Consider the following 13,428-nt stretch of genomic DNA (forward strand, 5'->3'; position numbering starts at 1 on the left):
CTGTGACCGATTTGTCTTGGTGCAGAGACTGGTGGGAGAGTCCCACGGTCGGGACCGTCATGCAGGCAACTTCCAGCACTCGTACGTCCACGTCTGTGCCGCTCGCGTCCTATTACACAGCTCATCTGCACATTAGATGACGTCCCCACGCTCCCATACCGGGTACTGCCACCAATAACCCTACGTGTTTCACTAGTGATGGCTTCGTCGGGCTAGGGTTATTGGTGGCAGTACCCGGTAGGAGACGTGGTGACATCCGAGGCGGTGGGTGCCTAATGCGGAAGTGAGTTATGTAATAAGATGCGAGTGGCACAGAGACTGCTCATACACACATTGACAACGTTGTAATGTACTTTATATCAGACCTACAGGAATACGGTTCTTCCATTAGTGCCCACTCAACACTCGAATGGAGGTACATTTACTTAGTAGTTCTACGTAGATGTGGGATCCGGCCCCCCTTGTTGCTTCGGGATCATAATCGGTATTAATCCGATTACTATATGCCCCTGCGGGAATGCTGGTGGGTATTTCTTACGGGACCCACTGCCTTTGGCCTGTTTGGGAACTGCCCCTTCCATACAGACTGATGAAGAATATTAGTGCTGATCCGCCGACACCCGTTAGCCTTTATTCCGGAGGCCTTAACTACTCAGGACTCAATTCTTTTCCGCGATCCTAATTTAAAGGTTACTGTCCCCATCTACAAAAAAATGGTATGTGTGCCGAGCACGCGCATTTTAAGTGAAACTTCTTTGTCTTTGTCACACATTGTATTTGTGAGGGTGATGTTTTTAATTAAAAATCAAAACACTATCAGTGACAAAACACAAACGTGTGACATAGAATGCACTTGATCGGCACTAATATATTTATACTAACTGAATTCCGCGCGCGACTCTGCGTGTATGTGTGTTTGTGACTCTGCGTGTGCGTGACTGTGTGTGTATGTATTTGTGAGACTGCGTGTGTGTCTGCGTGTATTACTGCGTGTATTTGTGTGACTGCGTGTGTGTGTGTGTTCGGCAGCGGCTCACGGGGGTGGCGGGAGGGTTTGCTCGGCGGCTCACGGGGGGGACTGGAGGGTTTTGCTCGGCGGCTCACGGAGGGTACGGGAGGGCTTGCTCGGTGGCTCACGGTGTCTGTGTGTCCTGCTGGTGGAAGCTGGCAAAATTGTTTGGCACTGAATGTTGCTGATGGCGTCTTCTGCCAGCAGTGACGTCACTTCCGTTCCCATCAAATCCATTCACTGCCACTGATTTTTGCTCCTGTGTTTGTTACCGCTAAAGAAGTTTCACTTCAATAATAAACAGGGAGGGCCTGGTCGGTGCTATTACTTTATAAATATTACTTATCTTCTCTCCCCGAGAGTCCTCTCTTTTTGGCCTCCAAGAACATACCCTTCTCGAACATTCCCCTTCTCTCATATACTCACTGTAACATCATGATCCCATGGTAACACAGGGTGGGGCCCCATACACTCCAACCTTGTATTAACCCTTTAGGAGGGGTGGGATACATACTGATAACCCAAAGATGATCATACTGTAGTACGCACTGCAATTTGTGAGCCTTATATTTCTGTAATTATTGTACAATTCCACCAACTGGTAGGAGCACTGAAAATTCATATTTTACATATTTTTTGTATGTGTTTATTTTCAGATGTCAGAATCGGACACAGTCTCCACATCTAGTAGCTCCTGGGAACCAAGCCCTGCTCTCATAAACAAAAGGAGCATCAAGGTGTTGAATAAGGGCATTCAAGCGGGTGAGTTATCTGGAGCTAGATATACTGGAATTCATCCTTGTTCATTATCTCTCCTGCTGGAAGTAAAATATGCAACACTGTCGGTATTGAACTTTTTGTTGTTAAATGTAGAACTTCTAAGTCCGTTAGAAGCTCTCTCTAAAAATAGGTAAATGTGACATTAGGAATTCTAAATGACTTCTGTGTGTGCTCATTGGCACTGGGAGTAGTCCATGATCTCTCACTCCTGTAATCATTTTAAGTACAGTATGTAGTCCCAAACCTGTCTGCAGCACTTTACAGGGTATTTAATGTGTAGATCCAAATAGTTTCTAATCTATGGAAATCATTCATGAGACAATAACACCAGAAACCATTATTTAAGAGTAGAGCAGTTACCAGTTTGAAGTTTTGGAGAATGAAGGCCCATTTGCTTAGTGCAAGTGTGCATTCCCTGTTGGCCAAAACGTTTAGTTCCTGCAGTTGAACGGAATACCTTATTTCCAGCTTGGGTGATCTGAAAAAGAGTAAATGATATACCTTCTGAGAGTTGTGCTTATTTCTTACTATACTATTACTTTTTAAGATTGAGTTTTCCTAGTTGACATTGATATTCTTTGATTCTTGTAGGAGACTTGGAAATCGTGAACAGTGCTACCAAGAAAAAAACACGAGATGTCGGCACAACTTTCCCATCTCCGAGGAGAGAGCAGCAAAGATCTTCCACTGAGCCTCCAACCCGTGGGCACGTGCATGGGGAAGAGAACACTTGGGCAAAGCGTGTCCTGACTGAGAAGAGAGGGAGAAGAAGCAAGCCGCACTTACCGCAAGGTTAGCAACCAAATCTTTGGGCGAGTTTGAGTTCTCTTCGGCTGTGTATGTTATTATTAACATGAGGGGTACATTTTAGTGCCGTTTGTCTGAGCAACTGAAGTATAAGAACAGTTATACTGTAAGTAACACTCGCAGCCTAAATTCCCTTTGTTTCCTGCTTCTATTTTACTTTGTTTGTTTTCCTTTCTTGCTGATTTGTGACATCATTTTAGTGTTCGCACAGGATAACAACATTTTTATTTCAAGTTAGGCACCAGCTACACGAAACTACAGATATTTATCTTTAGCCAAATCATCCGACAGGAAAAATGTACCATCGCTGTTTGGTTTAAACTTTTTCAGGGCTGAGCTGGTTTGTTCCAGCAGAGGATCTGATATATGACTCGAGGAAGGAGAATAAGACTAACTTTTGGACTGGCCCAGGTCCAGCTTGGAACGAGCCCCTGACCAACACAAAGCCATGGAGAGAGCCGCTGCAAGAGAGGAACCAGCAGGAACAGCCAATCAGAAGAGGAGATGGTCAGCTGACTAGATCATACCCAATCAAAGATGGAGAAAACAAGTCGCCAAGACCCTTTGTGAAAATTACCCTGCAGGTGAGCTGCTGCGGTCAAGCTACAATCCCAGTGTCCAAAAATATTTTTAAATATATCGTTTCCATACTCTGAAATGGGGGCATCTTTTGGTGCATCTCCGTACTGCTTATTCTGCTAGTGGGTGACAATATCATTGGCCTCCCTATTACCTAGAAGCATATGCCTTCCTGTTACCAGTCACATCCAGTGTTGATCTAATTGATTGGCTGGCCACCAAGAAAAGGGAGAAACCTGACCAGATATGAATGTTAGGAGCTACAGAACAGAGGTGTGCCCTGGAAGAATGTATGTTGTAGTTGTATAGTAGAAGACCCTCTGTGACCAAGTGTTGGTTACACACGGCAGTATGGAAACACGGTGACTATAATGCAAAGATGTTCAGATGTTACTTTGACTCCACTCTCGTGCTAGCCAGAAACACATTAAAGTAGCGGCCTAGTTTGGATAGATATACTAATGATGTGCTAACATCAAATCACTCATCCAAAGAAACTTATCAAATATTTGGCTAAGAGCTTTGGCATTTGACGCTAACTTTTACGATCACCAGGGAAAATACACCATGTACTTTCATGTAAACTAGACTTCTTTGGCAGCTATTTAATGACGCAGCAGAGAGCGTGGAGAAGTGAAGCATGATCGAGGAACTGTGACGTTCCAGCCAGATAAGTATGACACCAAAATTGGACAATTGGTTGAGTAACAAAAATGTAAAGACGATTTTGTATGAAAAAAATAAACCCGTTTAGTTGGTTCTTTTGCGTATTTGGTGCCATATGTGTCTTCAATGTTGTAATAAACAATTGTGGTGACCGTAGCGCTCAGCCTAATACTTGGGTAAATATAAAGGTCTATATAACAAGGTGCAATAGGAAACGACTACTGTATATCATTTTTACAAGGTAGGTAGAATATACATATTGTAAATGGGTAGTATATAGGAGACAACGACATAATAAATAAATCTAAATCTATATATATATATATATATATATATATATATATATATCCTCCCATCATACATACCTTATCAGGTGAGTTTATTAAATGGTATAGAGGTATATACTATTTTTCATCAACTACACACACCTAGGTGTTGGCCTCTAATGAGGAATTTTAACTACACTGTATTATATGTTCACTTGTTTATTAATATATTCTGATTTAAAATGTTATTATCTGTTTACCTTTTAGTCCTATCTGGACATATATGTACAGTGGTCGACAAATCACCAAAAAATCTACTCGCCACCTAGTACCACACGTGTGCTGCTCGGGCCAATAGGAGCTCGCCACGATGTTAAATCCACTCGCCCGGGGCATGCAAATGTATAGGTTTGTCGAAGACTGTATATGTATAATATATATGTCAGTTTCTGGCTAGCCTTGGTTCTAACGACCCCCTTGCAGAGACATTTGGAATCTCACGGACTGAGTCCATCTATTCCTTTCCACAGCGAGGGCTAGATATAGGATCTTTTCCCGTTCCGTTTGAAACCTACCTTGTAAAAATGTCTTCATTGTTGTATCCTGCTCGGCTTTGGGTGTGCACTGCATTTCATATTTACATTTGTTACAATTTGCCCTGGCACTAAGATGGTTAATATAAGAAAACAAGGTTGCGATTCACTAAGATCTGGTGGCGCTTGAGACCACAATAACTGCTATTACTTGAGTTTAGTGATTCATGGCCATAAAAACACAACCCGCTCTTTTCCTGATCACTAGGAATCTCTAAAGACTCATAGACCAGATTTCATCTTCCGCTCTGGGGAGCGGGTGAAACGCTTACAGCTTGTAGCCAAGGAGCGGAAACTGCAAAGTGTGTTTCAGACAGAACGGGAAGAGCTTTTCAACCAGCCGGGAATGAGGTTTGGCAGTAACTACCCACACTCCAATAAAGGTGACATTTCTGTAATATTTACAATCCTGAATTATCTGTGTTTCTTAAAAATTACTCAGTAGGTAAATGTGTTAACATTTATTGGACCAACATACGGATTTACATAGATGTCATATTCTGCAGAGGTTTGGAAAAACCCCATACTGTAACAAGACCTGAGAGGTTTTCAAAGGTCTATACATCATTTTACACCAGCGAAGAACATTTTACGTTGTTCCTTTAAAAGGTATTGCAGCATGTGACGAATGTAATCTTCTGCAGGACCTGGAAGGCTGCTAGAAAATAGCATTTAGAAGATGCAGAATGATGGGGTTTAGAGTTACAAGTTCCTACAGGGAAAAAAATACCTGATTTTTATTTATTTAGCAAAATATCATGCGTCAGGGAAACTACAGTGATGTGTACGTCTTGTTAGTTCCCTATAAAACATTTTTAGGAATGGTTGATGAGTGGTCGATATGAAACGATAACAGCCGCACATATTGTGCTCGTCAGTAACTTACCTTGCATTGGTGATCTACAGTATTTCCGTGGCTAAACCCTCTCCCCAGGGCACTGAGCCAGAACAGATTTCTGAGACAACCTCCCAACCCTCTATTCATATAGAAATTGAGACTGTATTCAGCTCTGTGCATTGGTTAATCCTAATACCCGGTGTGGCTGCTGTCCCGGAGGTGAGGATTGAGAACCACCGATATACTGTATTTTTAAAGTGTCTGTTTTGTTGTCTCTGCAACTAGTGGTGAAGGAAATGAATTTTAGGCAAGAATAACAATTTCATTGGCCAGTGAACCATCTTCTCAATAGAAGCTTTTTTTTTTCTTTGCTTAGACGCTAGGATAATACTGAGAAACAGAACCATTCCAAAGACAGAAATGGTCCAGCGTTCCAAAAGGTAAGCATTGCATCTTTGTATGCTAATGTTGTGCAAGGAATTGTTACTGACGAATGTTGAGCAACAGGTTATTTATTGATACTGTTTTGATGCCCATTATTTGCCCAAAAAATAAATGTTCACTTCTTTAGTAAAAGCAGTTGATAAAATGCTTGCACAGTTTAGTGAATAATGTAGAACATTTTGACAATGGGAGATGGCTCTAAAAATATTAGCAGCACTCTGTTTTACAGTACAAAGTGAAAAAATAATATATTGCCACGAGACAATCCTATGATAATGTAGCCAAAAAAAGAGAAACCCCTTTTTGCCACCACGTGTTTTGCGCCATACAGTGCCACTCCTTGGTGAGGTCACAGGAAAAGGAAATACACATTAAATGCATTGGTTGCTTAAGGGAAAATAGAAAGTGTACCGTGGTCATGCAGTGCATCTACTGAGGGTAAGAACATGTATTTCTATCCCACATAATCCAAGGCACACATCTAAACCAAACAGGGACGATTGGCTACAGAAATGTTATAAACGGGTCTCCAGAATAATTAGCTGAATAAAGCAATAGAGGAAAACAAAATACAAGTAAAAGGTGTGGGGTTTCTCATGTGAGAATGAAACGGGAGCAAAAACAAAACGTAGAAACAAAAGAGGGATTATAGGAAGCTAGCCTATTAAACATAATTCAAACCTAAAGGTTTCTGTTTTTTAGGTGAATATAGGTCCATTATATTGGGGACAAAAGTTGTCAACATAAAACGATATCTCCTGTAAGTGCTCACAATGACTGCAGATTGGTGGTGGGGAGTTTGGCACGTCATACATGGTACCTCTTATGGGTGCACACTTCAGTATCTCTTATTCTAATGTCTATGGCCGCGTTTATAACCTGCACTGAGGTCCGAGGCGGTCGCGCGCTCTATGGCCTGCCTCATAGAGGCATGACCTTTTGTTTGCGCACGCCATCGCGGTTACTGTAATCACGACCTAAGGCATCATTCGGTGTCACCTGTGGAAACCGGTTCAAATCCCAGTAGGATGAAGTGGAAAAATGTAGTAGATATAATAATGTTCACTTTTAAGGTGAAGGGAAATGGGGGTTCAAATAATCCCCCTTTGAGAAGAAACTGTTGTTCTTTTCATTGAACAAGATGGTCTCCTAGTATAGGGCTTTGGTGGTCCTAACCTTCGAGGACTTTCCCCTGTTTTGAGCATACAGCAAATAAAAATAACACATGAGCACATTCACATGTCTCAGATAGTTCCAGAAACTTTCCTTTCCCCATAATCACTCTGCATACAATGCTTCTGCTGCAGTCAGGGATTCTGGGTAATGGCATGCAAATGAGCACTCAGTGTAACTTTTTTGCTTCTTATCCATTTGATCATGGATCCCTATGAGCTTATGCTTACATTTGACACCGCTTTTACAGCAAGGGCCAGTGTTATAGACGTGTATGGTCTGCAAACCTACTCAGTCAGCTGTTTCAGGTTTTGGGGTCACCGTTGTGATGACGGTTACTGACCTGGCAATGTGAAGCTGGTAGTCACCACAAACCAGACACACATTAAGTGATGGGGGGCAAAAAAGTGCCAAACTCGCTCTGTTTGTGAAGAATCTGTGTAAAAAGCAAAACAGTGTGGGTTGCTGCTTAAAACTGATTTGAATAGGAATGAAGCCATGTACTCTTCACTCATGCTATTGTTTTCATAAATTGTGTACAATATACAGACTAACTATTTTAAAGGTTGTTTACTCAATTCCCAATTCACTTCAAACAGATCTGTACATAAATGTGTGTTTGATCCAGAGTTTGTGTACCTTCCCCTTAGTACAAACTTACATCACCTCTTTGTCTTGTTTTCTGATAGCTTTTCTTGGCATCCAATCGTTAACAAATCTATATTTATGAGATCAGACAGAATGAGGGTAGTGAGAGAGGGATGTAAGACCAGGTATGTTGCTGTTAAGATGATAATGTTAAGCCATTAATAGAGTTAAATAGATATGTATTGATTTTTAGCAACAAAGTCCAATGATTTCCTTATTGGCATCATTCATTTAATTTTGTAACCATTAAAATATGTTTTTTGTTGTGTGTCTTATCCGATCCTAAGTACTGAAACCTATTTTATACTCTGTATTTATGTCTAAACCAGGAGTTCCCAAACGTTTATGTAATATATTAAGGGCCCTTTTATTGTTAATCATTAGAATCACCACTATACGTACAATTAATGGCCTTGGTCATCAACATATTTTACAAAAATTATAATATATGTTTTAAAAATACAGGATTGATATTGTCACAAATTGTCAGCAGAGATATCGTGTGCGTGTATGTGTCCGTCCCCAGGTACACATGTTGCTTGGAAAGGAGACGGTGAAAAAACAGTTGAATGTTTATTTTACCACATGCATAATATACCGTTAATGTTTCCATGCCGTGCATTCCCAATGCTGTGAAGTCAAAATATAGTGTATCAAGAAAGGGGTTCATCTTAATAAGAGCGCAAAAGAAAACTCCATGATAGGATGTTTTTGTTTTACCCAAAGGCATATATTCAAGTAAATAAAAATATACAAGAGGTGAATTCATAAACATATGATGAACCTCAACACAGAATATAAAAGGTACATCAACAGGTCTTGACAACCGGGCATATTGACACAGTGTTTCGCTCTAGGTAGCCCTTCGTTAAAAGTCTGCAAGATGTACATACTGTTCCCATATAAATTCCTCCATACGTGCTCTTAAACAGTACCCTTTGCACGGACATCAGAATTATTCACGTCACTGCGTCAAGGCGTGGCACGGTGTTATTGCTGGCTCCTTACACAGTGACACTATAAACTCCAAATATACAGTCCATATATAGAGAAATATATTAAACATACAAGAGTTAGAAAAGCCATGGAAAGGACCCCCTATTGGTACGGAGACCCCAGTTATATAAACTCTGCTGTAAACTATATGCATATATAATTGTCTTCAACCCTTGTCTGTCTACTGCTGGATGAAGGCCTCCCGAATGGTCTTCCAGGTACTGCGGTTGCAAGCATCTCTTCTCAATGTTGCTCTAACAAATGTTTTGATTTCATCCTCCCATCTTGCTTTTGGTCGTCATATTGGTCTTTTGATATCCCTTGGAATGCAGTTGAATACCATGTCTGTCCAACGATGGTCATTTCTTCTTGTGATATGTCCAGCCCACTATCATTTTTATTTCTTCACCCTTGTGATGTCAGACTTTTTTTTGTGTGTGTGTTTGGTTTCAAACCCATTCATTCCTTATCCAGTCCCTTTGGGTAATACCCATAATGCATTTCTCCATACTTTGTGTTGGTGTTGTCTGAAGCTTCTGTATCTTCTTTGCATTTAGAATCCAAGTTTCACATTCATTTGCGCGAGTACCCGCAGGATACGCTGATCAGGCACGTTCTTTTTTAGGCACAATGGAAGGTTCTCTTGAAATATTCTTTTTTCTTCCAAAGGTGCTCAATCCCATCTTCATTCTCCTATTGATTTAATTTAAGAGGTTCCCATCTATTGATACTTGTTGGCCACAGTAGACCTAGTCTTTGACTTTTAGTTCAATTTCATTTATTTTGTGTTTACTTTGTAGAGTTGATACATTTGTTAAACATCCCTTTGGTCTTCATGAGATTCATCTGGAGATCCATCTGTTTACTTCGGCAAGTTATCTGATTTGTTGCTGGAGGTTTTCTGCACTGGCAAAAATTACAATGTCATCTACAAATCGTAGGTGACTCAAGTATTCACCGTTTATTTTGATTCCCTTTTCTTCCCAATTTAATGTCCTGAACAATTCTTTGTGTTACTGTGAAAATCTTTGGAGCCATATCTCCTTGTTGTGCTCCCTGGTTGATCCTCATTTTGTTTGTACAGTATCTTCATGTAATCTAATGGTTGATGTGGCATTCTTGTAAATGTTTCTTATAATATCAATGTACTCTTCTACAACACGTTTTCTTCTTAATGCCTTTAAACCCGCTGAAATGTAGACTGAATCAAATGCTTTTTCTGAATCTATGAATACTAAGGTGAGTGGTAGGTCATCTTAATTACTTCAGGAAATCACCGTGTACGACTTTGATGTGGTCTATCGTGTTGCATCTGCTGTAAAATCCCGCTTGTTCTATAAGCTGAGCAAAGTCCAGGGTCTGTTGTAGCCGATTAGTGAGAATCTTCATATAAATCTTTGAAGTGATTGGACGTAGACTGACTGTTCTGTACGGTGGTTCTTGATGTCTTCTTTATCTCCTTTCTTGTACATGAGGGTAACTATGGAGCAATGCCATTTGTTCTCTTCAAGCAGCATGTAAAGAGTTTTGCAAGGATTTTCTCTGCTTCTTCCCCAAGCATCGTTTAAGATTCAGTTGTAATTCCATGTTACCCAGGGGCCTTCCCATTCTTCGCTGATTTTGTTGTCTTTGCCACTTCTTCTGGAAGGACACATGGTATATCATTTGATTAGCTTCTCTTTGCTTTTCAGCAAATGGATTATGCCCTGTATTCTTGTTCAGTTTCATAATTAAGTCCTCAACTCTCTTTATGATAAGTGCAGTCTATTATTCTTGATACATTGTCTTGTTTGTGCGCGATAATTTGATTCTTCCAAATTAGACGTTGCTATTTCGTCTTTTACACTTGTCTCTTTGCTGGTCTTCGCCGCCAATATTGCAGTTACATTTTGTTCAGTTTGACTCTTGCTCATCGTCTTGCACTGCGCTGTGTATTCAATTCTTGTTTTGGGGTCTTGGGAATGTTTAATTTCTTGTTGTTTCCTCTGTGATTGCTTTGAGTAATTTGATATTTCCTTATCCTCTCCTCCAGTGTTTTCTGCGTTTTCATCTACAATCTTAGTAAGCTCTTCATAATTGTTTGAAGTGTCCCCATGCATTTCAGCCATGCTGATGCGATTTCTCAGCTTTAGCTGGAATTCTCTGTCGGTATGCTCTAAAGCAGGGGTGGGCAACCCATTTTTCAATGTAGCCACAGGTGTGGCGAATTAGAAGTGAAAATAGCCACACCATGTAAAAATTGAGGTATCATGTTGCGCATGCGAAAATTTTAAACACACAGGGGCTTATGCAGAGAGGATAGAGAATGGAAATAGCGCCATCTTTTGGCGAAAATACGCACCAGAGAAGCTTGTCCTGCCGAGAACATGGCGAGATTCACAAAATCCGCCACAGCAGGTTTCTTTACTTTAAAATTCGCCAAACACGTGGCGAGAATGGTAAATTCGCCATGTTTAGATAGGGTGGTATGCCAGTAGCATCGATGCGCTGGAACGCGCCATTCTGCCCTATAATATGGCGAGTTCCAGGTCGGCAGAAAAACTTGGCAATTTGCTGCTGTTCGCCGCCGTTACAAGACATCGGTGTAATTACATTGACATTGATATGCGTGCCCTCGCGGGAGGGGGGAAGGTGTAATACGTGGCCTGAAAGCTCCATTACAAAAGGTACCTATGTTCAATGTGGAGGTACACAAACGCAGAGCGCGCAAAACGAGTGTTCCCTATTGCTGAGGTAAATGCATAACTGTCAGTCAAACGCTCCTGCTCTCGCGAGAGCCGCGCGGTACTGGTCACACGTCAGAACTGCACAGATACATGTTGGCTATACAGCTGGCGCTACGGTATGGCGAGTTTAACGCAATTCGGAACTCGCCAACATTGATACCATCTGTAAAAGGAGGTAACGCCGCTTTCAGCATACGACCATAAGTAACGCCAATTCTGTGGCTATTTTCTTGCCGTTTTCACATTATATAACGTTCCTCTCTGCATAAGCCTCACACTGTTTGAACAAGTTTATAAATACTCAGGGTCGTTTTATAGTGTGCGCCCGTGCGTGCCTGTGCGAACGCGCGTGCACGTGACGCATGGTGTGTGTGTGTCTGTGTGTGTCTGTGTGTGTCTGTGTGTGTCTGTTATATAAATACGTTTGAAATAAAGAAATGCTTTAATAAATGATTTATTAACATTGTGCACACACACATTTCAGTGGTGGTAGCGGCATAAAATCTTTATTTTCCTCATCTTCCCCCCTGTCGGCCGGTTCCACTCTATTATAGGAATATATTTATATATATATATATAATGACTAACCTCAGCCAACTATAAATGCCACGTGCGCGCACAGATCAGCAAGCGCACGCACTACTATGGAACGACCCTCAGACTGCAACCCCCCTCATCCTCTCACCCCCCTCTTCATCCTCCTCCCATGCCACCACCACTACCCTCCTCATCATCTCCTCAACCCCTCATCATCACTGTCACAATGGACCCAGCTTATTACAACTTTTAATTACCGGGATCATTCATTGAGCAAGCAGAGAGATAAAAAATAAATTGCGTTTATTCACCTAATGAACTTACACAACTATGTTACACAAAATGCAGTAAAAAGACACGTTGGAAACTGGGATAGCAAAACTAATTTTTCCTAATTGCAAACACACAGCAAAATATTCCAGGCCACTTTTCATTCCTGTGGCCCCTTGCTGTTGAATTCCTGTCACTTATCCTCTGAGAAATGTAGGCGATTTACTCAGAGCTGGAACTTCTCAAATGGGACTGAATCTCAGGTGAATCACACAAGATGGAACTGATGGACTCATGAAAAACTTAGATGGATCTCTTAGAACTGATGAATCTTGAGCGGGGTTAAAATCTGTGATGGTGATAAAACTCCTCTTCACCCCCACCCCCTCCTTCTTGATGTTACAGCAGAGAACAACTTCCCCATGGCCTGCACAAGCTTATTAGACCTTCAAACCCCTATCTGGGTAATGGGGAACCAATCTTGGCTTGGGGGCCAAATTCTGCCCTATTGTAGGATTGCCAGTAGTCCTAGTAACCGGGCAACAAGCTTCGCCCACGTCCCCCCGCTTAGCATGCCTGGCCAAACCCCCTATGCTCAGTGACAGAATATCTGGTTCTGGTCAAGAATCCCCTTTGAAGCTCTAACTTTTTGTATACATCCTGTAGGGCATCTCCCCAGGGTCCCTTAAAAGCCAGGCTTTCGGAATGGTGGGCCATAAACTAGCAGGGTGAATCTTTTAATGTATTCTGTCCCCTGTCTGTCATGTAAATCCCCCCACTTCACATAACTGTAACCTACACAAGGGCCATGCATGTACACGCATGGTACAGTACTATTAATAAAATCATAACAGTCTACATGTCTCTCTCCTAATCGTTTGCATACAACAAATTAGAACATTAGGACATTCCCTTAACATATCAAGCTTGGGGGAGGGTTAAAACCCCCATTCTCTTTTCCCTTATTCAAAAACATTGTTACCATACTTCATACATTATCTGATTTTCCCCCTGAACCCTATTTTAATCAAACCAACCTCCGTCTTATACCTGGCTGGAGTGTGGGGATATACATTAACCCCTTGTGTCCCATTTT

At 41.3% G+C, this 13,428-nt stretch overlaps 1 protein-coding gene across 8 annotated transcripts in view; it reads left to right on the forward strand.

Moving 5' to 3' along the window:
* ALMS1 (ALMS1 centrosome and basal body associated protein) overlaps positions 1–13,428 on the forward strand; it is a 67,781-nt gene that overhangs the window by 48,079 nt on the left and 6,274 nt on the right. For 4 of the 8 annotated variants that reach the window (XM_075573481.1, XM_075573500.1, XM_075573491.1 and 1 more), the window contains 6 exons: positions 1,666–1,771; positions 2,381–2,581; positions 2,927–3,180; positions 4,909–5,083; positions 5,915–5,978; positions 7,845–7,928. In XM_075573481.1, coding sequence (XP_075429596.1) covers positions 1,666–1,771; positions 2,381–2,581; positions 2,927–3,180; positions 4,909–5,083; positions 5,915–5,978; positions 7,845–7,928 — 884 coding nt within the window. Of the gene's footprint in view, positions 1–1,665; positions 1,772–2,380; positions 2,582–2,926; positions 3,181–3,776; positions 4,128–4,908; positions 5,084–5,914; positions 5,979–7,844; positions 7,929–13,428 lie in introns of those variants that run through there. The other 4 variants (XR_012788438.1, XM_075573508.1, XR_012788440.1 and 1 more) reach the window with 4 other exon arrangements.

Source organism: Ascaphus truei, chromosome 1, assembly GCF_040206685.1.
Source record: "Ascaphus truei isolate aAscTru1 chromosome 1, aAscTru1.hap1, whole genome shotgun sequence".
Taxonomy (NCBI): Eukaryota; Metazoa; Chordata; class Amphibia; order Anura; family Ascaphidae; genus Ascaphus; species Ascaphus truei.